Raw genomic sequence first — 27,094 nt, forward strand, 5'->3', positions numbered from 1 at the left:
TGTGTAACCTCATCGTATTTGGTTCTTTAGGACTAGTTTAGTTTGAAATGGTAACTTACTGACCCACCCATCTTATCATACAATACTTTTTCAGGAGAGTAAAAAATATAGGTTCGGATTTATGTTCTATCACTAACTGCTGTTTAACGTTAGCGAATGCTGCCATACGTTGTTTATAAACATTTGAGATGTCAGACAATGAACTCGGCTACGCACCGGGACTCAAATCAACTCGGGGGAGCTTTTATAACCCCTCAACCAATGAGGTGCGAGGAGAAAAAGCAATTCCGAACCAATGTGATGGCTGCAGTGAAATGAAGGGGAATTGTGCAGGTGTGTTTATTACCGCGTTATCAGGGCTTAAAGCCAACCTAATCTCAAATTCCCAACCAATCGTAGGTTCACCTCAAGACACCCTTTCAAGTAACATGAATAATTCAACAATGGACGAAAACAGCATTCATGGATCACATTTTATAAGTAGTTTATAAAACATTAGCAGTAATCATCAGAAAAACACATGTCTGGACCACAATCATAAGTCCGTACAGCTGTAAAGGTGTTGGTGACTGCTGAGGCGCACTGTGATGTGATGTAATCATTAAGACTCCCACTTTTAAAAACAAAGTTCCTCAGACAAACAACCCTATTATTATGAATCAATGAAATTATTAATTACTCAAATAAAGACGTGATTGATTCATGTGACTGCACTCAAAGTTAAATCCCCCCAAAAGGAAACGTGGATTTAAATTCCCTTTGTGTGAATGTGTTAATTGGGGTGTCAAATAAGAACCTGGCTGTGTAAATCAAAACAGACGCTCTTCATTTCGGTGTCCCTAGGTTATTGATTCTGATGATAAAGTCATAGCGGCACTTCTGAGTGTGAGTGGCCCTAGTTCCCTAGCGGCTCCATCTAGTTTCCCCCCTCTCTGGATGGTAGGCTCCCTGTCCATGTAAGGTGGTCCAGCGGGGCCTGGGGTGGGGGGGGGATTGTTGAGGGCCGTGGCCCCCTCAAGGGGTCAGGCGCTTGGGGTCCCGGGGGAACATGGAGGTCTGGCGGATGTTGTGGAGGCCCAGGTACAACATGCACACTCTCTCCAGGCCTGAGAGACGGGGAGAGACGACATCAGTTCCTCAACGACTGGAAACGCAAAAGATCAGAGAATCAAAACGGCAAGGTGAAAGGGGGAGCTCTGCTTACCGATTCCACCGCCGCCATGGGGAGGAGCTCCGAAGCGGAAGGAGTCGATGTATGCCTTGATCTTCTCCAGATCTGGAGACACGCACAGCAAAAGAACAAGGGGAAAGGATTTGGACGTTATGATGGAGGAGTGCAATTAAGAAATAGATTTCACACACTTTTACACTGAACCCAATCAGGCAATAAAAGCAATGAGGGGTTTCGTGGCGTTATCCCATTTAACACAAAACAGTACAGCTTCGTAATAGTGAAATCAAAGTAAAGAAAAGAAAGAAGAGAAACTTGGAATCTAGCGTTGTATTGCAAAAGCAAATTGGTTACAACTTTGACAGCGATAATCAAAGTTTGTTCTTTTCAAACAAAGAATGTAACACACTGCTCGACTAGCTCTGGATCCTAAGTTACACGAGGAGATGCACGTTGGAGCAACTCTCGACGGGGAGTCAGACGGGAGAACTTGGGGCCCCCTGCTGTGGAGCTGATCTGTCAAGTTCAATGCAGTCCATCACTGGCAACTGACGGCAGTGCAGAGTTTCAAGCGGGCGAGCGGTTTGAACCCTCCTCGGATCAGAAGCATGGCCCCCGTTGGATCAGTGTGATCACACTGCGTGTGGGGTTGTGAGAAGGCCGTACCGATCTCGTGATGGACGGCGCGCTCCGTCAGCAGCTGGGGATCGTGGACCCTCTGCGCTCCAGACAGGATCTCCTCCCCCCGCATGAACATGTCGTAGGAGTTGGAGTATTTCTGGAGGGGGACAATAAAAGCAACATCAACCCATAAATCAAGATATTGCATTTTATCTGCGTATGATTCAACTGTTACACAATAATAACTGGTCCTCCATGAAACCGAGAGGCACAGCAACAAGAATTGAGTGGATGAGAGTGTGTGTGTATGTCTCGTGTGTGCTTATGTGTGCATAAGCGTGTTGTTGTGTGTGTGAGCGTATGTAGGAGCGTGTGTGTGTGAGAGAGAGACTGAAACACAGGCAGATGGTGTGAGAGACAGAGAGAGAGAGAGAGACAGAGACAGAGACAGAGACAGAGACAGAGACAGAGAGAGAGAGAGAGAGAGAGAGAGAGAGAGAATAGGGATGACTCACCGGGTTGCTAGGATCAGGCATAGTGTAGAACGGTCTCACAGACAGCGGGTACTTGTCCAGCACATAGAAGTCAGTGTCGTACTGTAGAGAAATAAAAAAAGTTTTATCAGTTTTGACTGTGAGAAAGGAGAGAGAGAGAAAGCCCAACGTGAAGGGTTCAGATCTGTACCTTCTCCTTCACCAAGCGGCCCAGTAGCTTCTCATTGGGGGTGCTGGGTAAAAACAAAGACACAAGATTCATCTCCTGATGATAATTACAAGATTCATTTCTCCCCCCCAAAAAAAAGAAGGAAGAATAACCAAGCCCCAGAATCCACCCACGGGACCCGAACTAAAAACACAACCTAAACCGACCACAACACATCATTGGCCAAAGTGCTGTGCCCTGACCTGAGGTCGTCCTCGTCGCCCATCTCCACGCCGGCCTGCCGCAGCATGGCCACGCCCTCCGTGTACTCCAGCCGCAGGGTAGGCTCCAGGAACTTGAAGGGCTCGCTGGGGTACTGCTTGCTGACCGTCTGGATCTCCGTCTGGAATCTGACCAACACAACAACAACACCCCCAGCATCACTCTCCGCTCTGCTTGAATTCTCCTGGACTTCAACCCCACTGGCCGGAGGGGGTTGAAGTCCAGCCACTCTATTTATTTCCTCATGGGATGATGGGATGAAGGATAAATATGATGGGAACGTGCATGCCTTGATAAGAAATCCCTATTGATCCAAGCTGGAGAGTCAATGAGGGAGACTGCATTAAAAGTTGCATAATAGCATCCAAAGACTGCTTAGTTCTTAATTACCACGGCGCAGTAAAATGTTGTCCGACCACCAGGGGGCAACACGGCCACGTCTATATTTTATGTTCGCTGTTGTAGACAACACAGCAAAGAAGACGTCACTCTACTTAAACCAGACAACACGGGGCCGCTTCTTAATAGTTGGGATTGTCTGAGAGATAAAGGAGTGCCCCCCCAGGCATGATAAATATATCCCCGGCGTTGAGACGGCAGCATGCTACAAGTGGGTGCTGTCAGAAGTTCAGATCTCCCCTTAGAGGATAACACATAACGGAGCCCTCCCTTTGCATTTGATACGCGGCCCTTATTCAAGTGTGCTCTCCATGTGGCTTCCCATTGAGATCAGGGATTAGCACCGCCTCTTGGAATATATATCTTTAATTTGACGCGGGGGCACAAAAAAAACAGCATGGTCACACTCACTCTCTGAATGAGAAATGTGTTTTGACTTCAGATCTCGGCCGGAAGAAAACCCTTTATAAAAATAATCGGTAGGAGTCCAAACTAAATCGAAGGGCGCGTGCTTCCCTACCGGTCTCGTAGGCCCTTGAAGATCTGAACCATGGTGTCGGTGATAGAGTCGATGACCTCGTGGTAGTGGTAGTTGAAGGCCATCTCGATATCCAGCCCCACAAACTCCGTCAGATGACGGTGGGTGTTGGAGTCCTCCGCCCTGAAGACTGTTGGAGCGAGCCATGGGGGGGGGGGGGGGGGGGGGGGGGGGGGGGGGGGGGCACACAGGTAAGCAGACCCTCTCACACATTTCAATGTACAACATTTACATTACATTTAGGGCCCTTAGCAGACGCTTTTATCGAAAAAGACTTAAAACCATTCATACACACATTCACATGGGTGTTTGTGAAGATCTGGTATCTGCAAAGATACCACCAGGGATACTGTGAATGATTTGGAATAATCTTGATGATAGTATTACATTCCTATGCTCTTGAAGGGAAATTGGGGACGGCACAGCTCGATAGCCGAGCACTTGAAGAAAATACTGAAAGTTCTGAATAAAGAAAGAAAGAAGATCATTCACTGCCATATTTTCAAAGTGGGGAGATTCAGGCTACAGGAACTCTCTTCAAGCCAACACCATCCATTGAGTAAACCTTTTAATGATTTTGAACTGCCATTCCACGACACCAATACAAGTTGCATTGAAATCGTACAAGACAGTGTGCCATGGTCCTGAATGTAGTCACTGCGTCTGCCGTCTCCATGTTGTGCGTGTGGATGGGTTGAAGAGATTGTTTAGACGGAGTTGCCTTGCATCTGCTGTTAAAGGTCTGTGTGCGCAGAGGTTCATGGGTACTGTAGTGCTGGGCCTTCCCTACTGTGGGACTGTGTGTAGTCTGCTTTTTGAAAATACTATCAGGGAAGAAGCCTCCGCACATGCATACAGTCTCTCACAAACACACACACACACACACACACACACACAGGCTTGACACATACACAGGCTCTCACACAAACAAACACACTTAACACATTCTCACATAGTCACACACACACTTAACACACCTCCGAACAGCATTTGCGCGGAGGTTCCCAAGTGCCTATCGCATCATTTATTTCTGAATAAAATTGTGTTTGATGTTATTCTAGGCACTGACACTTTCAGAACTCCAAACACTTTTAGAAAAACTTCCAGCTGGCGCACGCGTCCCACTGGGTCAAACCTCTTTGATAGCGCTGGCCAAACCACCAAGACGCCGGCAAACGGGCAGAGCTGTACTCAGTGTAACACAAACTGCGGAACTGCGGCACTACATGTTTGAAATGGGTAAAGAGAGAGGGAGTGAGATGGGTAAAGAGAGAGGGAGTGACATTGGAAAAGAGAGGGAATGACATGGGTAAAAAGAGAGGGAATGACATGGGTAAAGAGGGAATGACATGGGTAAATAGAGAGGGAATGAAGTGGGTAAAGAGAGAGGGAATGACATGGGTAAAAAGAGAGGGAATGACATGGGTAAAGAGGGAATGACATGGGTAAAGAGAGAATGACATGGGTAAAGAGAGGGAATGAAGTGGGTAAAGAGAGAGGGAATGAAGTGGGTAAAGAGAGAGGGAATGACATGGATAAAGAGAGAGGGAATGAAGTGGGTAAAGAGAGAGGGAATGACATGGATAAAGAGAGAGGGAATGACATGGGTAAAGAGAGGGAATGACATGGGTAAAGAGAGGGAATGACATGGGTAAAGAGAGGGAATGACATGGGTAAAGAGAGGGAATGACATGGGTAAAGAGAGGGAATGACATGGGAAAAGAGAGAGGGAATGACATGGGTAAAGAGTGAGGGAGTGACATGGAAAAGAGAGAGGGAGTGACATGGGAAAAGAGAGAGGGAGTGACATGGGAAAAGAGAGAGGGAATGACATGGGTAAAGAGAGAGGGAGTGACATGGGAAAAGAGAGAGGGAATGACATGAGTAAAGAGAGGGAATGAGATGGGAAAAGAGAGAGGGAGTGACATGGGAAAAGAGAGAGGGAATGACATGGGTAAAGAGAGAGGGAGTGACATGGGAAAAGAGAGAGGGAGTGACATGGGAAAAGAGAGAGGGAGTGACATGGGTAAAGAGAGAGGGAGTGACATGGGAAAAGAGAGAGGGAATGACATGGGAAAAGAGAGAGGGAATGACATGGGTAAAGAGAGAGGGAGTGACATGGGAAAAGAGAGAGGGAGTGACATGGGAAAAGAGAGAGGGAATGATATGGGAAAAGAGAGAGGGAGTGACATGGGTAAAGAGTGAGGGAATGACATGGGTAAAGAGAGAGGGAGTGACATGGGAAAAGAGAGAGGGAGTGACATGGGTAAAGAGAGAGGGAGTGACATGGGAAAAGAGAGAGGGAATGACATGGGAAAAGAGAGAGGGAATGACATGGGTAAAGAGAGAGGGAGTGACATGGGAAAAGAGAGAGGGAGTGACATGGGAAAAGAGAGAGGGAATGATATGGGAAAAGAGAGAGGGAGTGACATGGGTAAAGAGTGAGGGAGTGACATGGGTAAAGGGGGGGGGGGGGTGAGGTTGTGGTCGTGGGTGGCGTTGTGGATGGCGAGGACCAGGGTGGGGATGGTCCAGGGTGGAGGAGGCGGTGAGGTGGGAGGTCTTTCCTACCTGGGCCCACGCAGAACACCTTGTCGAAGTCAGCGCAGATGCACATCTGCTTGTAGAGCTGGGGGGACTGAGCCAGGTAGGCACTGGTCTTGAAGTAGGACACCGTGAACACGTTGGCACCGCCCTCGCTGGCCGCTGGGGGAACGGGCGATACACGTACACACGTACAGGACTTTTAATCTACAGCGGCTTTTTTTTATCTCAAACGGTTTTTTTAACCCTTACCACCAAACAAGCAAAATGGCGATAACTGCCTGCTCTTTTAATCAGAATGTGTTGCTGCTATACTGATGGTTTGATTGGCCGATTCATGGGTCAATTTGGGGCCACCGTCACTAATGCTGCAGTGTGTGTGTGTGTGTGTGTGTGTGTGTGTGTGTGTGTGTGTGTGTGTGTGTGTGTGTGTGTGTGTGTGTGTGTGTGTGTGTGTGTGTGTGTGTGTGTGTGTGTGTGTGTGTGTGTGTGTGTGTGTGTGTTGAGGTCAGGGTGTGGTGTCTGATAGCTCCATGCGAGGTGTGGTTTTCATATCGTGCCCTAACCCCCACAGAAAACGATGTGGTTTTACAGATTTTTTTTAAAAAAACCTGCCGCCAAAAAGTAAAAGCGCGACTTTTGAATATTGTGACCGTTAGGACGCTCAGGGGAGAAAATGAGAAGTGAGACTAAAGCGTTGCCACAGAGGGAAAAACAACGGAGAGACACGTGGGAGGTTGTGGTGAGAAACAAGTGTACAAAGACCTAAAGTTACGAGAAGAAAACACAAAGGCAACAGACTTAGAAGGGAGAAGAGCATTAAGGTGGCCTTACTAGTGTAATAGTGGATGGGGGGAGAGCTCATGTAAAAGGTCAGACTGTGGAGTAAACACCAACAGATAAAGACCAAGGCCTCGTTTCAACTGTCAAAATATGAAACTATCAAAAGAAACTGTCAAAATAGCCTATTCACATAACACCTTGATGGAGACTAGAGAAAGGTTTGTACAAACGTCAACAATTCCCTTTTTTTTTATAAAAAAAAGACAAAGAACACACTTCCCCACATACAAATAAAACGTAAGAAATTAGCACTCAGGTTGATTTCTATTCCGACATTTAAACTCTGATCATCCGCCCCAATCTGCAGCTTGCCTTACTGTGCTTTATGGATACCAAGGGCTGGGTCTACGCCCCATTTCCACAAACATTGCAGTGCTTTCCGTTTGTCGGCCAAACACCCTCATCACGTACGACCGCGTACCATCATGCCTTCTGAGTCTTCACGCCGAATAACCGGCTTCATTTGGGTCGCTGTATCGTGAGTAAAGAGCTGGTTCCCACACTTCTGGCGCTTTCTATCTGAATCAGTCAGGAAGGGACCATCTCGCTCCAAACCACCGACACCACCTCGGGTGGTGTCGGTGGTTTGGAGGGAGCACCATCTCGCTCCAAACCACCGACACCACCTCGGGTGGTGTCGGTGGTTTGGAGGGAGCTGGTGCCCGGTTGGTTATCGAAGCCTAACGTACTACACACACTACGAGTCGTGCCTGGGGCAGATAAGGGATTTCAAAGCAAACGTTCAAGTCATACGGTTCAAGGGGGGCAACGTTCAAAGGAGGGGGGGAGGGAGGAGAGGGGAGATAAGCTTGTGGCAAAGGAGGAGTGTGCTCTTCACCTGAGATGATTTTAGGGGTCTGAATCTCCACAAATTCCTTCTTGGTGAGCGTTTCCCGGAAGAGCATGCAGACCCCCGCCTGCAGACGGAAGATGGCCTGGCTGGTTGTGGTCTGTGACAAAACACACACACACACACACGCACGCAGAGAGACAAGAGTCATGTATGCTGACACACAATCATAACACATTAGGATTCATTTGATTTATGACGCCCAAGAATCATAAAAATGTAACATCCCGGCAGTTTCTGTTCATGCACGCCTCTGGAACTGACATTGGCTCTCCGGAGAATATGCGCCTGTTGAAATAGGGCAGGGGGCCTCGGGGAATTGGAACGCTAAATTAGAGGAGCATACATCCAGACACGTTTTTCCCTCAACAAATACAACGCCGGAATTAGCTCGGAGTAATAAAAGAAGAAGGAGAAAGAGAAGATGAAATCCCCCCCCCCTTCCTGAACTGTTGGGCCAGGGGACAGTTGTGTGCACACTCCCTTTACCGATTGACTCATCTGAAATGCAACATTTCAAAGAAAATAAATAAAACGAAAAAAAACCTGCCCACTCAATTCAACTACTGGTATTATTCAGCTTCATGAGATGCACAGGCGGATCGGATTGTCGCGTGGCCCAAGCATTCACTGCATGCGTCTGAGAAAGGACAGTCATCCATGATTTTTCAAATGTTTGTTACCCGCCTACCACAGGGAATAAAAAACTTGCTCTCCTGCCAGCTCTCTGAAGAGGCTTCAAAATCAGCCTGGCAGCCAAGCAGTAGAACTAAATTGTTCTGAAAAAAATGTTTAAAGAATTCACTACTTGTAAAAAAAAAAAAAAAAAGTAAAACAATTTACCTTTTTAACACAAGTTATTACAGATAGAAACACGCATATAGATTCATGTTCACAATTGACTGGAAGGTGTATTAAGCTGAGTAGTGGAGCTATTGATCTCGAACCTGGGAATGCATATCGGCGTGCTCATGTTAACCACTGGCGGTTACGTTTGGGGATCACAGAACCGACAACATAACACATACTGCCCTTGTGAGAAGCAGAGAGCGTGGAGATCCAGACCCATTTAATGATCTCACGATCACTTAAAGGCCAAAAAACGCTAAAAATCCTGATCTAACCCCTGACTGGGCCTCAACTTCACCACCAGATAGGGCAGATCTTGAAACGCTCTGTGATGGCAGAGCAATATCACACCTGGTAGTAAAATAGGGGCCCTTTAATTGAAAGGCCTTTCATAGAACCTGTTCCTCCCATCAATGGAGGGTTTCTCCAAGTCCTGAATGGCCATTGTCTAGGCGGCTGTCAGAAATTGAAAGGTAATAGTGATTTAATACCCTCCACCGCCCCAATCAACGGGGAAACAAAACAAAACCCCTTCGGTATTTGAACATTCATCCTGCGAAGTAGTGAGCAGTTCAACTTTCCCACCAGAGGAGAAGGCTGTCACTTTTGGTTTCTTTAGTCCTATTCACATCTGCCTGAAGCGGTCAGCCACAGGGAACTGGAACCATTTCCCAGACAGACTCCACACTCTACTGGTGAGAATTTGTCACCACATCCAGTCAGAACGGGACCCGAGCCAAATGCGTGTGTGGCTATCGTGTGAAGATAGCATCATGGCAGTTGGGACGGTTACGAGTCCACGGCCATTCAGGGCAAGGCAGACACCGCAGAGAGATTATTATTAATAGAGTCGCATACAATCTGGCCAGAACATAGTATTTAATTTCCTTTTTTTCAAGTGTAAGTTTCACAACTACATTTCCTGTATACACCGACTCGGTCGAGCTGCTGTCACGCACGGTGGCGTTGCCATGGTGTTGGAACATGTGTTTGGAACACACATTCAAATTCCGGGTGCGAAAAGAGAGTCCTTGATAAATCGAGACAGATATTTCAATATGCGTCATCTCACTAACGGCTGCCCCCCCCCCCCCCCCCCCCCCCCCCCCCCCCCGCTTGTGTCATGCGGCTGGCCTGACATGACGCATTCAGACACCCGTTATACAGGGTGTTTTTTTTTTTTGGCAACACGCCCAGCAGTCAAACCCTCTGAAAGTAGAAACCTTACAGTACAAAATGGGACCAGCCGAAATAAGTCCCACTGACAATACATTAGAAACCCGTGTCGTACCTATCGCTTCTTTCACAGGGTTGGCAGGGGGTTCAAGGTGGACGGGGGGGGGCGTCTAAAGCCGCTCATTAGTAGAAGACCTCAAATTAAAGCCCGAACGTGACACAAGGAAAGGACTGTGTGTGTTGTGTTGTGTGTTTGAGTGAGGAGCGTCTTTATGGCCGCGCCGGGCTCTGAAGTGCAGAGGTGATGACAGGCCAAGGGGACCCAGGCAGCTGTGGCCCCGACGCCAGGACGCCCACCGGGGGACGGGGGGCTCCAGGCAGCAGGGCCCGGCTCGCTGCGTGTGTAGTTGTGTGTGTGTGTAGGTGTGTGTACATGTTTGTCTCTGTATATGTGTAGTTGTGTCTGTGTGTGTTAGTAATATGGCCTACGAAGAAGAAGAAGAAGAAGAAGAAGAAGAAGAAGGTGTGTGTGTGTGTCTCTCTCTCTCTCTCTCTATTTGGGTTGGTGTCTCTGTATGTGATTCTGTGTAGGTGTGCATGTTTTTGTGTAGTTTAAAGTGTAGTTATGTGTGTAGTTTTGTAGGTGTGTGTCTATGTATGTGTAGGTGTTTGTGTAGTTTAAAGTGTTGTTATGTGTGTAGTTGTGTAGGTGTGTGTGTGTGTGTGTCTCTCTCTCTCTCTATTTGGGTTTGTGTCTCTGTATGTGATTCTGTGTAGGTGTGTATGTTTTTGTGTAGTTTAAAGTGTAGTTATGTGTGTAGTTGTGTAGGTGTGTGTCTATGTATGTGCAGGTGTTTGTGTAGTTTAAAGTGTTGTTATGCGTGTAGTTGTGTAGGTGTGTGTGTGTGTGTGCGTGTGTGTGCGTGTGGGGGCTGAACAAAGGGTAGCTGTAGTTCACACGGCGCGCTGCACCTCTGTCTAACCCTGCTGTCGTGACGGGTTTGTAACCCAAGGATCATCGCAAACGGAGAGGATCTCAATGTCATGGCCCACCCCTCTGCCCCCGCCCCCTCCCAAAGACGCAATTTACTTCACGATCCGTGCCCTATGGCTCTATAAAACACAAAAAAAAGGAACCGTTAACCTAGTCAAGCCCAAAATGTGTGCGTGCCAGGTTTTAAAAAGAAAAACCTAACCACAAGAAACAATGTCACAAAATAAGGTCCATTTCAACATGTCCTTGGGGAAGTGAAATCGTGGAGAACACATGATAAGTGGGCGGCTCTCCAGAGATGATCCGATAACACTGAATGATCCTCGTTGGCAGATAATGTACTATTATTAGTGTTTTATGGGCGGATGTACATCACGCTGTGGCACTGTGCTTCGTGATTGAGGTGGGCAGAGCGGTCGGCGTCGATGAAGAGCAAAGTGTGCATCAATTAGACCTGGAAGAAGACACAGGGCCAACGCCTCAGGTGAGGACACGCCCTACCGCGCGGCACGCCGGCAGCCGTCTTGGCTCTAAACGCAAGCCACCAACCCACGTAGCCACGCCAGCGGCCATCTTGGGTCTAAACGCAAGCCACCAAACCACGCAGCCACGCGAGCGGCCATCTTGAACCGAGACGGTGGCTGGGTGGAGAGGGCCCATGGAGCCGTTGTGTTACACGCAGGGTCTGAGCGAGGGGTAGGGAGGCTCACCCTGAGGTCGATGACCCTGTTGTCCAGACGGGTGTCCTGGTTCACCGTGGCTCTTCCATCCTGGGAGGGGAGAGAAGGGAAACGCGTGGGTAAAAGGGTCATGTAAAGTGTCAATGACGCGTTGTTGTTGAAGCAATCAGACACATCACAAGACATGTTACAACCAAAACATTGTCATGCTGATGATGCTGGAAGGAAAGGCAGAGGATTCATCATAAAACAATAAAAACTCAAATCACGCACAAAACTATATTTTACTATATTTTAAATACAACGCATGGTATTATGACCATATAATCCACCCCATTATTAATGCTTCAACACATTATGAACGCTGTATAATTAAACACACACACACACACACACAGTGTGTGTCTCTCTCTCTCTGCCGTAAACGTCGGCCATTAGCAGCCCGATAGATAAATCCGTCACACCCGGCAAACTCTTAATGTTTCATCAGAGAAGGAAGTAGTACGGCCTCCTAGTGCCGGGGGGGGGCAGGAAACCCTCAAGACCATACATCCGGCTCTGCTAACGGGTCACGGTCACGCACAGGGAGGGCAGGGAGCCAGCCGACAGATGGACCAGAGGACAGCGCGGAACCAGGAGGGAGTGGGGGGGGTACGGGTGGGCTTACAGACCGACAGGGGGCCGCACCAGACAGCCGGCTCACAGAGGACGCAGCCAGGAGCAGAGCCGCTGTGACGACACCCTGCAGGGACCGGTGTGGTGCCGTACATGACACCGGTCGTGATGCGCTGGCCAGGAGAACACCTGCGCTCTGAAACAACACGCTTACTTCCAATTCAACCCCGTTGGTCGGGCTCTTGGGATATCCCTGCCACGTGGAAGTACCCAAATCAAGTAAGGAAACAAAAGCAACGTTGATGACGGTGTTGTCCGAATACAGCCACAGCCCTATCGTACGGCCAGCTGACTCACAATCATCTACACCTTCCACTGGAACACACACACACACACACACACACACACACACACACACAGGTGTTCCTGAATCACCGTCTTTAAAGCCAGTCCCCTGGCCCACCACCCATACAGCGGCTGCTGTTCAGCGAAGGCCTTTTTGTCCATTACGGTCCACCTAGGCTCACCTCGTCTCCCTCGCCCTCGGGGCGGGACGCGTCCTCCAACTGCAGCGGCAGCCTCGCCTCCGCCTGGCTGATGACGAAGATCTGATGGGAAGGAGTCAATGATGAGCCATAGGATCAATAGGTAGGTAGGTATGGTTTTATCTAAGAAGTATTAGAACTTCTTCGAAGCGATGGAAGGGAGGGAGGAAGGCTCAATGATGAACCATAGAATCGAGAGAGAGAGAGAGAGAGAGAGAGATTATAACTTCTTAGATCTGGTGAAAGGGAGGGAGGGAAGGTCAATTATGATCAATGGATTCACTGTTTAAGATTTGATTTAAGCTTACATAGAGATATCTGGAGAAAAACACCCAAATGTGTTAGGTGTTTTTAAATTGGGTTTTCTCTTTGTGGGAACACGAAACAGAACACTCTGGTAGGAAAGTACCACAGTGTCCAGGCTTTGGCAAAGCTGAGAAGTGTGAACCAATGTGTGTGTGTGTGTGTGGGTGTGTTCAAGTGCATTTTCAGTTTAAACTTCTTAGTGGGGGATCTGGAAAGTACCAGCCTGTCAGTATGCATGTTTTTTTTTTTCATATGAAGGCTGCAGGATGCCCTGTCTGCATGGGTTTAGATCCCAGCCCCGACCAACAGAGAAACGAACACCGTTGGTCCCTTCTGGGACAGCAGTGGTACCCTTGTGGATATTTAATAATACATAAATAATCAATACTGGAAGGATTGATTAGTTTCCTAGTCGATTACTCTAGCGATGAATTTCTTTATTAGTTATGTTGTCTTAGGAAATGTCAATTTCATAGCGAGTCCAAAGTGAGGTGTTACATGTTGCTTTATCTTGCTTTTTCTGACAAGCATCTTAAATTTAAGAAAATGTTGCATAATAATCCACAAACCAAGTTGAGGAAGCATAAAGCAACAAACATTTTACATTTGTCCTTGATGAGTCGACTGTATCCCGATGAATGTAGCATCAAAATAAAGATCTGTGTCTGTCGATCGACTTAAATCGATTAATCATTGCAGTGGAAAAATACAAAAACAAAACAAATCAGTACATAGGCAGTCAACCGGGTTGATGCATCCTCTCTTCTCACTTGATTTAAATAGGTTTTTTTCTGGGAACTGTTGCACATCAAACGGTGCGAACGCAGATTGCAGGTGCATGAGCAGAGAGGTGTGAGAGCACGCTGTACTGTGGGCTCAGGTGGGAGGTGGTGTCGCGGGGGATGTACCTTCTCCACGTGCAGCTCCACCTCCTGCTGGGTGCAGCTCTCGATCTTCTGCTCCACCTTCCTCAGAGTGGCCTCCACGTCCACGATGCTCTCCTTGTTGATGCTGGGGTGGGTGGGTGGGGGGGGTAGTGTTAGCACAAACGATCACAAAACAAATAACTTTTTTTTTATTAAAAAAATTAACCCCTAGGCCTATTTCACAGGCCTCCTGCCCGAAATGACATGCCCAAAATGAATAGAGTATGCCTCCACAACTACAAGGGCTATATGAATAAAGTTGGTTTCAAAAAGAAGGTATCACCTGTGAGGTGGCTGCAGAAGTGTCAGAATCAATATGGATGTTACTGTGTCAGAGTAAATTCAGCTAGAACACAGTAAGAAATGTCAATTTTCAATTTTCGCCTAGAGAAAACACATTATTTAGAGTGAATACCAACTTGAAACTATGGGATAGTAGCCCAGAACCTTTAGGGAAACATATAACAACATCTGATGAGTACCCTGTTCCAGGATAAATGCTAATAAAGTGAATAAAGTGATTTTAGAGAGGTTTTAGTACAGGTAGATCCAGGCGGACTAAATGGTGCCATTTGGGCACTTTTGGGCACCATCAGTGCCATTTGACCTTTCTAAGGTACCAGACTGTAAAACTAATTTTATTTCACTGACATATCACTATAGGTATTCATTCCATCCAAATTCAACAGTTTTGACTTGTTATGAAAATTCACCCAGACCTCTATACATTTTCCCAGTCAAAGAAAACCATACAATCGAAATGAAGTTTGACTCCAACTGGAGCAGATATATTTGAGAACAACATATTTAAAACCAAACTGTAAAAACAAAGGTAAAAACACAGCTAAAGACTATAATCACTATAGGGATAAAGATATATATATATATAAACATGCTGGCAGCAACTTTGGACAAATATAACTAACTAAAACTAACTATATACACTAAGGGCTGTCATGCCACTGCTGGAAGCAGTTCTTTTTGGAGGTGAAGCACAAAGGGACCTGGCACTTCCTGAAGTACAATTAATCCGTGTCCAGTTCTGGCAACAGCAAGTCACTGTCGTCAGAAGAGGACTCGAGAGGGACTACAGTATCCCCACTGTCGCTAGTAATGATAGCAAATGCCTCCGCAAACGTATAGGTCTTTCTCCTGCCTGCCATTATTTATTTGAAAAGAATAACAAATGGAAAAAAAAGGCAAGAAAATACAAAATAACTAGCTAACTACTAGGTAACTAGGAATGCAAACGTTGTAAGAAGCGTGTTGTAGGATCGTATGTCTCTATCTAGCAGGAGTGTCTGCTCTGAGAATGTTCTCGGTGCTTCTGGCGCAAATTATGCTGACCTTCCAGTCAAACCCGGGAAGATATCTTGGGTATGCATTGGTCAATTTGGATGATTGACCCCTCTACCGAACCGAGAGAGCCAATAGAGTCGAGGGACAGTCAAATCGAGGGACCCAAATCCATGTAAAAAAACACCATTCGCCAATCAAAAGTATAACACTGTATAACGTTTTTTATTTGTTTATTTATTTTGCTCTTCTTTGGCTGCTATTTCAGTTTTCGTCGTAGAGTGATGGAAGTGATATCATTGGAATCGGTGGAGCCTCAGCTTTCATATGACATAGTTTGTGTGGGTGGCATGAAGTAGCGAAATCGGCGGCGGCCAGAATGTGCGCATGCACGTTTTGCGTGTTTTGCTACGGGCTCATTTAGTTGCTTGGTGTTAGAATTCTGTTTTGTTGAGGTAAAAATTGTTATCATGGGCTTTTAGCTGAGCTCCTTCCCGTTACGTGGGTATGCACCATGGACATGTTGGAGCATGGTGGTGCTGTTTACAGCACACGTTGGCGCAGCTGCCCCCGCCCCCGGGGGCGCTCGGGTTTAAGAGGTTAAATGTTTTACAGGAAGTGCAGAACAGCGGGATACATATTTGTACATTATTTGAGATTTGAAGATTTTCTATTTGACCATTTTGTGTATTTTTTTAAGGCGAAATTTCCAAGTTCTCAGTTACAAAGCGTCTTTTGGGAAAGACATGCTGAATAAATACATCATGTTTTCAAAATCAGAAATAATTGTTTTACTAATCGTGATTTCAACATTGACCAAAATAATCGTGATTACGATTTTTTCCATGAACGAGCGGCCCTGAGTGGAGGCATAGCGTAGTCCCTACGGATGCCACTGTATATCTAATATAAACGGATCGATATCACAGCGTCTTAATCGTAGAGCATGATTGTAATTGTGTTAGGGCTTGGCAATACTGAAAAATGTGTTGCCTCAACAACTTATAACAACTTATAAATGCGCAATTTTCATATTTTAAACAGTCTGAGGGTTATTACATTGAAGTATACAAAAATGGAACGTATGCCATCAGGCTGAAAATAGTTTACCTTTCTCTCTGATGTTTACTCATATTTGATCATTTTAAGGGCATATCTTCTAATGGTAATTCATTCAGACGATCACACTGGGTAGCACAATAAGTCAAATCTTCCTTTCATGCTGATACAATACCAGTCAAAGACGTTAAACGATAATGTTGATTTTTCGCCCAGCCCCAAGATGTATGATTGTATTAAACCTCAAAGGCGCTTTGACAGGGCTTTTGATCTGGAGTACTGCACACAGTCAATCATAGACGGGGGCCTCTCTGAGACTTTGATGTATTTTTCTATATCGTCTCACCAGGTGCACGTTGTTTTGTGAGGTTGACTATATGAGACACCAAGTACACAGCCAGGCAACAAGTTACCCTAAAAGTCTGACACACACACACACACAGACCCACCCCTCCTCCTCATGGACCGGATATACCATTGCCATGGCAACTTTGGCCTGTGGCATTAAATATGTGCACACAGACTGGTGGCTTTTCAACTCCCGCCTATGCCACCACCAGCCCACCCCCCCCCCCACCCACCCACCACCAAGTCTACTACGCTACTTTCAGTGGTTGAAGGGCGTTGGCTACATGCATACAACTTCGCGCAAGTACTGTATGAATGCCTGGAATCCTTTCCGTTGGTTTAATTGGTGCGAAACGAAAACGCACAGGACACATTTTCTATGAAACACTGTTTTTCTTTGTTGCTTTAAGACAAGGATGACGCGGGACTAATTGGGTTATTACAACAGTGTTGGGCCACAATTAAAAGGCTTCACGGATTCACCCTCCTCCCACCGCGCAACAGAGGGGTCCCTTCAGCGAGGGCCCCCGCGAGGGCCCGAAGTGACGCGCCCCGGTAATCCTCCGCTCCGTCTCATTACCAGAGGAACAAACGAGGACTGGTGAAGGGACGCGGCTGCCGGAGCCCCCCCACCCGTCTGTCTGCAGCTGCTGTCCCTCCCCCCCGAACCCCTCTGCCCCCCCATGGATGGGAGTGGATCAACTAGATAAATAAGTGCCAGCATTAATAACCTCCAGCTTAGAGGCTGACAGTGGGGCCGGCGTTCATTAGCTCAGGACAGAGCGCTGGCACAGTGAACCCAGATGGGGCTGGCGCAGGATGATTTAACTAACTATATCATAATAATCCTCATGGTAACCACAATGTGGACACACCGTCATCTCACTAACGTGTGCGTCTTTAGCAAAGCCGCCTTTCTCTCCGAAACAACCTTGTTAACGAGCATAAAGGCGAAGGCAAACTGACACCATGTATCTCTGTTCTGTATATGAAATAGCACCGTTGAGACTCACTCTATGACATGATGTTGCATGATACCAACTTAATTTAACATGCAGCACTTCAGTGCTTTTCACCCATTCTGGTTCAAAATCAATTCACGTCAGTGGAGCTCATGGATTTGCAATCGCCAGATACAACGGGTGAACAAATAACATGCAAGTGTGGCAATGATGAATTGAGCCAGATATGTGCAAGACAGTCTGGGCCAACATCATCATAAAGCAAGTCCTACTTAACTCAACGGGGCATGTCTGTTCACTGGAACCCAACAAAAAGTCGGAGGCCATGGGACAAAGAGACGGAGACCTGGGTCAATCAATAGCCACAGGAAAATCCAGCAATGTGATTTCCTTGGGTGGAGACCGACTTGTGACCCATCCGTTGGGTCGTCTTGTGATTGAGCTATTTCTATGTCATGTGGAAAAGAGGTAGTGGTTGCTGTTTTCACAACTTTCACTACCACCCACCCCCCTGTTATTGTGGAGCGATTGCGATGTCATCCCAACGGCATTTTGGGTTGCTTAAGAGAAATGAGGAACTACCTGACACCACAGGTGTACACGTGAGGCAACTCTCCACAACCGATAGATAGACAAAAACACACCTCATCACACAGAATACAACTGTACTATTTTAGGGAAATAATGATACAAGAGGATGTGTAGAAGCTATTCAGGTTGTTTTTTGAGACACCAAAACCAAAAAGAGTGGTTTGCAAACATGCCGTCCGTCAAGGCTACGCTGGGTTCCCAGAGAAGAAGGATCGGGTCATGGTGATATGAGTCAGCTGGTTCAAACCGGGGTTGTGACCTGGCCGGTCTAGGACGCACCGACATTGACCTGGTTAAAAAAAACAAACTGTCCTTTCTGTTCCACGTGGGCCCCTTGAGACGCTCAACTATTCAACTGACAAGCAGGTCTGGGATCAGACGTCTGGGGGCCACTTCAAATTATTAATTTCCTTTTCGGCTGAAGAAAATAAGCATCCATATTGCGTCACTCTTCCCAAATCAATGACTTGTTAGTGACTTAAATGAAGGCTTTAGTAAAATACCAGGGCGTCTCTCCTGACTGAGAATGTCTGTTGATTATTCTTTGGTACTCCATTCATACAATACACCAGTAATGGACTTCCATCCGACCTTTATCATCGTAAACAATAGGCTGGCTTTGAAAGTTTTTCCTTCTTCCCGAACTGGGGCACTGTGTCGGCCATTTTAACAGGAAGTACTCCATTAGAACCCTCCCTGGTCCCGCCTTCGCACCAGTCGGGTTCTGTTGTCAAGTGCAAAGTGATCGATTCCTCCCCTTGCCCTTGCCCGCTCTCCCACCACCACACACGTTCACGTATGTGTGAAAACAGGCCACAAGGACCATTAGGATGCAGGATTTTCCCACCATTGTATTCCCCCCCCCCCTTGCCTCTCGCCTAACAGGAAGCGCGGTCTCCGTCTGACTCACTTTGCGGCGAACTTGACCATCTGCTTGCTGGCACGGTCTCCCACGGCGACCAGGGCCTGCACGTTGAACTGCTGTTGACGCAGGACCAAGAAGCACTGCTTCCCTGCGAAAACAAACAACAACATTGGCTGTCAACGGGTCTTCCCAGTCAAAACACGGGCTAATGGCCTCCGTCAAAACAAACGCTGCTGGGGGTTGGGGGGGATGGAGGGTCCGAGAACAGTTGAAGAAGCTGTGCTCGTCCGTGGGAGCGGCTACAGGTTCCCACAGGTACGCCGCGGCCGTACTGTGCTTAACGACCGTGCCTCTTTGAAGGAGACGGTAATTGGAAGGAACACAAGCGAGAGCCACTGTTACAGCGCTAGCCCCCCCCCCCCACACACACACACACACACACACACACAGACAGAGGCAATGTCAACAGCATAAAGAATAGTCGGCAAACACTTGAGGGACTGAGGGCCGACCACCAGAGTTGTGTTTGCTCGTGTTTACATGTGAGCCTTTGTGCGGGTTCGCATGCGGCCCCACAAATCCCAAATGTTATCCCGCTCTTAAGAAATAAATAATAAATAAAACAATAACAGCCCCAGCTTTAGCTCTGGAGCGGAGAGACGGCCGGGGTGACTGAGGTGACCGGGCGGGGGGGCTCCTCCCCCCCCCCCCCCTCCTATCTGCTGTGCTGTTCCTTAACACATTGTCAGCCCCGGTCGTGGTGTCGGCTGCGAGGTGAAGCTCAACGGGTTCATTGTGTTCATTGTGTTCAGACGGACAGCCGTGGCCAGGGGACTGTCAGGGGCCGGGCCCCGGCGCCGGGGAGACCGCCATCGGATCCCCACACCTTGTTGTCGGCTTGTCGCCGGTGACGAACGAGCAATGATATCAAAATGCACCCGGAGCTTTTTTTTGTTAAACTCTGAGAAACAGAAGAGAGGGGAGGAATGCCGTTTTAGCTTGTGTGTGTGTGTGTGTGTGTGTGTGTGTGTGTGTGTGTGTGTGTGGGGGGGGGGGGGGGGGGGGGGCTTTCCTGTTGAACAATAATTAAAGAAAAAAGACGACCCAGCGGCCGTCTGGAGCTATTCCAAAGCCCCTGTGGTGGAGTTTTGTGTTTACTTAATGTTATTAAAATGATGAACTTCGTAAGCCGCAATGTTTGTTATGAATAAAGTTGGATGGCATCCACTACTAAACTAAGAGAACAGTGTATTTTAATGAATAATATGTCATTTTTATAGCAAATAGGACTTATTATCGAAATGCCTTGCACTTAATGAATACACAACCCCAAATGTTCCAATACCTGTCAAAAGATAGGACTGCACAAAAACAGGACGGTATCGTTTACGGAAACGAGACCATTAGGATACATTACATCCTTGATACACAAAGTTACGCATCCCAAACACAGCTGTCTCCTTCTCTTCTATTACATCAGCCTGCAGTTTATTTTGGAATCCACCCTTTTCAGGGAGAGCCTGTTTCTTTTTTGGACGCTGACTGCTATTCCGTCGAAATAAAGCAATTTATTTCTAGAGACCATTTCACATCCTGGCCCAAGGGCAGCCTGACTTGGCGGACCTTGACAGTGCAGCCTTTTCGAAGGCGGCGGGCATCCGACCCGGCCCGGCCTAAAGCGGCCGTGATAGTCACCATGATGCGCCTTTCATGAAGTGGCCGGATGACCGTGGCATTGATAGTGGTCGTTTGGTCCCGACATCGGACTATTTCAGAGGTGGGCCACACACATCGCATGTGATGATCTGTGCGTGAGGGCCACGATGTCATTCAAGCCTCGCGGTTCACACAGGCTGAGAAAGGAAACCACAAGAAACAGGGATGGACATAGAGGACGGGGGTGTGCGGAGGCAGGTGCGGCCTCACCTTTGGCTCGGCTGGTGTGGACTCTGGCCCGGAGCCAGATCACCTTGTCTGCCATCTCAGGCGTCAAGTCCTGGACACGGACCAGCTCCCTGTCTGTCTCCACACACACACACACACACACACACACACACACACACACACACACACACACACACACACACACACACACACACACACACACACACAATAAATAGGTGTCTTGGCAAGGTGATGGTGGAAAGGCACTGCGTTTAAGATAACTTCAAAGGACATTCTGCTCTGCTGAGGGCCAAAGATGCCCCCCCCCCCCCCCCCCCCCCCCCCCCCCCCCCCCCCCCCCCCCCCCTCTGCTTACCGTTGCACTTGCACACACAACGGAATGCGAAACTAATGCGCAAGTCCATGCACGCAAACACACATAAACATAGCCCCTCTCGTGCATACACACAATCCGTCCTCGCCCTCAAAACACACAAAATATATATGTACACACAAACACACACACACACACACAATCTGCTCAGATTGCAGCCATGGCATGTCTGGCGAATAAATATGATCTGGGAGGCGGAGGTGGCTCGATCAGGGGTGGGGGGGGGGTCTCTCTCCTTCTCTCTCTCCCTCTCTCAGCTGTGTCAGTCAGAGGGTGGGCTCAACACCCTTATCATGCTAGCAGACACAGCGGCACACTGTCTGGGTGTTTGGGGGGGGGGGGCTGAGAAGAACATAGCCTTCACAAACATTCCCTCTCTCTCTCCCCCCTGCATACACACACACACACACACACACACACACACCTAGCAGCACCCCCTGCCCCCCTCTGTCTGTCTGTCCATGGTTTGGGCATGCAGGTTGTGTCGGGACCAGAAGAGCTACCAGACAACGTGGCGGCATCCCGAGCACGTCGGGCCCCTGGGGGCCATAGTCAACCTATTAGTCACTTGGCAAATTTTTTCTCTGTTGCAGATGACCCCGCATCTCTCTCTCTCTTTCTCTCTCTCTTTCTTTCTCTCACACACACACAGACACGCGCACACACACAAACACATACACACATACACTTCTTTTGGTGCAGAAGGGGGCCTTAGTACTAACCCAGTTTCTGCTGAGACTGCACCATAGCAGCAATACCGTACTGGTCCTTGGCAAAGTCCTGTAGGAGGAAGAACGCTAGAGGTTATTACATTCAGTGTTCATGCTTCTCAGTGCATCGGGGAGGGCGGCGAAGGGAGAAGGAAAGGTGGGGAAATTATATGTCATGGTAATTATTAGAATTCTAGTCTGAATATCTAGGTACAGTTATTGGGTTTTTATTATAATTATTCCTTTTCGTGTAAAATATAGACTTAGGACAGTGCACATAGTTTCTCCTGTTATGGCTGCTTAACGGACGTAGGAAAGCACACTAGGAATACACTGCAACGTTTCTTTAAAAGAAAAGCAGCTCCATTCACAAAACACTAGAAAACAAAACTGAAATGTAGGTTGGGTGGAATTGTTTTTCTTTTAGCATTATGCACTTATAGGATTTATTCCTCTGGGGGCGGGATAGTTGTCTGCTTGCGACCGAGGTCCATTAAGACTGAAAAGACGAGGTGTTGTAAAAATGCCTCCACTACGGCAATTACACCTCGTGCCTGCCATCTCCTGTTACGCGGGCGATGAGGGCCGATAATGAGCCCCATCAAGGGCTTAGGGAGGAAATAGTCGTAGGAAGGTGGAGAAAGCCACAGATCGGTGACCGGGGCGAGAGCGTTTTGCATACAAACCGTTGCGGAGGTGTGAATGTGGATGAGAGGGGGTGAGTGAGTGGGTCTGTGGGGGCCGTCTGGGGGGCTTACTTACATCTTCCTCTGTGCCCTGCTGGTCAGCGGCCTGAAACTCACAGAGGGGGGGGGGACAAGAAACCTTGGGGTTTTAACGACGCAGGCTTTGAAACACCCAGGAAATGACCCAGGGTGGTCCAACATTAGCCTTTCAATCCAACATGCACAAGGCTCAAAGACCTTTCCCCGAGGACTGAGAGGTCCCAACAGTTGGTTGAGGATCCCCCTTATGTCCATGGTCGTCAAATTAACTTTGTACTCAAATTTGGAAAATAGTTTAAAAAATAACTCAAAACACACATCTGTTGGGTGAGGTAAAGAACACATTCGTTAGGCCTCACTCGATAACTCGACTAGACTGGAACATGAAACCGCCATGGGAGTTGAGGGACCTCCGCTTCCTCAGTGTGAGAGACGCCACCGACCGCAGACAGAACTAATGCCCTCCCCATGACAGATGATACCCAGACTCATTTAGATACACATGAAATATTCATAAAGCAACAGGAGTACCTAGCCAGCCCATGGCAACCCCCTGCAACGTGAAGTGAAAAACAGATAAACAGCTAATGAGTCAGCCAAGTCATTTTGCTTTATAAACCGTTGCCCAAATGCGCTGGGAAATAGCGGCGCTTGGAACTAGCAGATGTATATTTCAATATGACTGGGTCAAGTGGTTACACCAGTCAAATGTGTAAACGGCGTACGACATTGAATCCTCCTCGATTGATTGGATAACATCTAAGCAGGTCTTACTGGAAATTAAATAATAAGATTGGGTACATTTAGAAAGTAGAATATGTTCCCATAATATTGTACTCCATTAGAGGGGCTATAAGGTCATAACAGCACTCTACCAATGAGGTGTAGGCTGCACAAAATACACCTGTTGGATGAGTAGAACAGGTTGACCAGGGACAACAATGGCAGTTGAGAGTTCATATCCGTAATTGCTTTAGAAGCAATACAACTCCACTTGCATCTTGAAGGATCAAAGGAGGCAAAAGAAACAAGTCCGGTTTCTCGGCCCCTTATTTTGTCCGCCGCAAAAGTGTGTGAAAAGCAGCAGTGACAACGTTGGCGTGCAGTGCCGTTTTATTTTGGACACCTCTGATCTCTAAAGAAAACGGCTCTTTGTTTGGGTGGACATAAACACAGCACTAAGGCCGCAAAAACAGAAACAATGGGTGCCCACCCCTCGGAACCACCCCCCCACGCTGGGTCCTGCGGTACCCGACAAACACGGCACGCCACGGAATGTGTGTGTGTGTGTGTGTGTGTGTGTGTGTGTGTGTGTGTGTGTGTGTGTGTGTGTGTGTGTGTGTGTGTGTGTGTGTGTGTGTGTGTGTGTGTGTGTGTGTGTGTGTGTGTGTGTGTGTGTGATCACAGGCGAGGAAGGATGGGATGCGGAGGTGGGAGTCTGGGAGAGGGGATGGGGATCTGGGAGAGGGGATCTGGAGGGATGGGGCGTGGGAGTAAGGGCCAACCCGCTCACCAGCTTGGCCTGCTTCTCGGCCTTCTTCGCCGCTTTCTCAGCTTCCTTCTGTTGTTTCTTCAGGCCCTTCTTGGACTGGGTCTCCTCTGCCGTGGACCTGGAACAGGAAGGCGGACACACACACACGCGCACAAAAACATGTTAGTCCACTTCCCCTTGCCAGTTCTCTGACCCCCCCCCCCCACCCCCGCAGGAAGCAGCCGATTGGCAGGGTTTGAGGATATTCGTTTAGAGCAGCTAATAGCTGTGGGCTGTGCACCATCACAGCCCGTTTGTAGGCTCTTCAGGTGCACTTGCCACTTCCTTACAAACTATAGTCTCTTGTGAATCAACCGAAATATAGTCTCGGAAAATAACAACAACAACCAGCCAGCTGTAGGCTCTGCACTGAGAGGAATGAGCCGCAGAAGGAGTTGTTCGCTGGAAGGGGGCTATGTGATGGCAGGGAAGAAGGTTGCTTCACACATTCTCAAGCCGCTAAATCATTACTGGAGGACTACGGATTATCCAACTGTGTTTACATGAAGGATGGTCTACATTGTTCCACCGATTGCGATGTATACAAACACATACAAGTCGAAAGTATTAGATCTCTTGTAAACATAAACAAAGGAAATGTAGCATTAAAAACAGAAATGTATAAAGTGTTTATTGGCTCTCATGACATTGCTTTTTATCTTTTTCTATTGCGACAAAACAACAACAAAAATGGTGTTGGCCTTCAGGCAAGACCCAAGCTGTGTGACTGCACTTGGTTCCTTTACATTATTGAAGGCCTGGCATTGAAGAGGTCGTGCAAATGTGAAGATTGAATAGATTTAGAGAACCAAACATTAATTTGGAAAACAAGTGTACAAACACTAAAAGGATTTTGGAATTGTAGCTAATGATCTGCAATATTCAATGACTTCTGGAAGTAGAATCGGTTTGTGCATTAGCGGTTAACCAGTCTGCTGTTTTTCTCAATCGCCAGGTGTCTCGATGAGGAATTGTACATGACCTTTGTGACAGGATATTACACTAACCAAAGACCAAGCACAAAGCGAACCTAGCCAAAACAAAATGTTTATAATTAACTGGATTTCCGTTTATCATTGGAAAACAGGAAATATATACCAGGGATATATTTACATCCTGGTGTATGTATACCAGGATGAAAAAGTGGTCAATACAAACCAATGTTTGGGATTGTATTATTTATTTATATATATATATATATATATATATATATATATATATATATATATATATATATATATATATATATATATATTCACATGTTGAATATTGGATATCCAACCCTGGCCAGACATGACAGACATCAAACTTTCTGGGAAGTCATCCCTGGAAACTGATGGGATAGGGGCAGGCCCTTTCAAAATAATACTTGGCAGGTGATTGGATGAACCATCTGTCCATCACTGTATCACTTAGTTTCCCAGAGGACACTGATTGGTACAAACGTATACCTTGAAGCCTGGCCAGTTCAATTCCCACGGAATCGTTATCTTGCGAAGCCAACTGCCTTGCAAGGTTAACCGACAAGTACCGAATAGCAGTAAATGTGGAATTTGTGTCTAATTAGTAATGTCACCATTTGGATGAATTTTCCCATTTGAGGACCCTATGTTATAAAATGTATATTGACTATGCTAATTTAAGTGTCAAATTCTTAATCTGCAAGTAAACGACAAATTAACATGAAGCTCCAATACTGCTTACATGGCAAACATAGGTTTATGAAAAAGTTTGACAGTTTTTCCTTTAAAACAAACTGAACTGTCCTTTGGGTTTTTCATATAATGCATTATTTTTTAATGGTTACCACGCTTACAGTTTAAAATATTTTCAGGCTTCACTAATAATTTGTTTATGCTCTATATGGGTAGGTATTTACCCTCTGGTGCAGCAGACTTCATAGCAAGACCTCTCCTGTCAGACCACTCCATGGCCACACCTCTTTGCTGTCACTTCATTCATGGGAATCCTTATCTCCACATAGGCCTACTACACTACAGCCAGACCCACGTATTCCTTCTTTCCATAACGCACATTGACTGACCAAATGTAGGACATGTAAAACTTTAATTAGCCATTAGGATTTCCCTTCAGCTTCAAATACACCGGAATTCAAAGGAGACAGTTCCCCTAATAAAAAGGTAGTCAGTCAAGGACTGGTAACAGGTTCGAACAGGTCTTGTGAATGGGCCGTACGTCTAAACACCATAACGTCTAAACATCCATGGTGCTGTTTTATATTGCAACTGCATTGTAAATGTTGACTAAATCGATAGTGACCCATACGTTGTTGTCAGCACCAGGTCTGTGTACCACTGAGTGGGTCGATTCGTTATTTATCCAACCTAAGAGTGGGAGCGTCAAATTAGTTTTGTGTTGCTTTCCGTTGTCCTACTTGTGTGTTGCTTCGACCCAAGTAATTTCACTACACGTAAGCCAGACCTCATGTGTACACGTATACGTCCACCATCAGATGATGCAATCCCCCCTCCGGTGGGAGCAATGCTTTAAACCACAGAAGGCTAGCATGTATGGGCTATTTAGCTACAAGAAACGTGATCCTGTGGGCAAAGTTCTTCTTCTAAGCGACCTGATACGACTCGGCCGTGCCATTCTTACCCTTGGGCATCCTCTTTAGTCATGTCAACTGATTTTGTCCTTGCGTTGACGTCAAAATAGTTCACGTTTCTTAGAAAGTTTGCTGCAGGATCACTTCATCAGCTGTTAAAAGGCAGAGCATGGGGAGGG

At 47.1% G+C, this 27,094-nt stretch overlaps 1 protein-coding gene across 1 annotated transcript; it reads right to left on the reverse strand.

The window, feature by feature from the left end:
• Positions 1-457: 457 nt before the first annotated feature.
• Positions 458-27,094, reverse strand: dars1 (aspartyl-tRNA synthetase 1). The gene is made up of 18 exons (XM_079733981.1): positions 26,966-27,094; positions 24,329-24,425; positions 22,853-22,882; positions 22,103-22,160; positions 21,029-21,121; positions 19,148-19,250; positions 13,964-14,066; positions 12,732-12,812; positions 11,620-11,679; positions 7,879-7,990; positions 6,225-6,359; positions 3,636-3,783; positions 2,698-2,844; positions 2,477-2,519; positions 2,308-2,388; positions 1,838-1,949; positions 1,205-1,276; positions 458-1,106 (listed from the first exon to the last, which is right to left on the reverse strand). The coding sequence occupies exons 1-18, from the start codon at positions 26,986-26,988 to the stop codon at positions 1,015-1,017; spliced, it is 1,590 nt and encodes a 529-aa protein (XP_079590107.1). The 5' UTR covers positions 26,989-27,094; the 3' UTR covers positions 458-1,014.

Source organism: Pollachius pollachius (genome assembly GCF_949987615.1).
Source record: "Pollachius pollachius genome assembly, chromosome: 3".
Taxonomy (NCBI): domain Eukaryota; kingdom Metazoa; phylum Chordata; class Actinopteri; order Gadiformes; family Gadidae; genus Pollachius; species Pollachius pollachius.

Bases quoted from the DNA above. Each gene is read 5' to 3' on its own strand.
- dars1 (XM_079733981.1), bottom strand. From the start codon at position 26,988: ATGACTAAAGAGGATGCCCAAGG. The intron at 12,813-13,963 runs GTACATCCCCCG...CCTTCCCATCAG, and splicing joins TGGAGCTGCACGTGGAGAAG to ATCTTCGTCATCAGCCAGGC. The intron at 1,107-1,204 runs GTAAGCAGAGCT...CCCGTCTCTCAG, and splicing joins CCATGGCGGCGGTGGAATCG to GCCTGGAGAGAGTGTGCATG.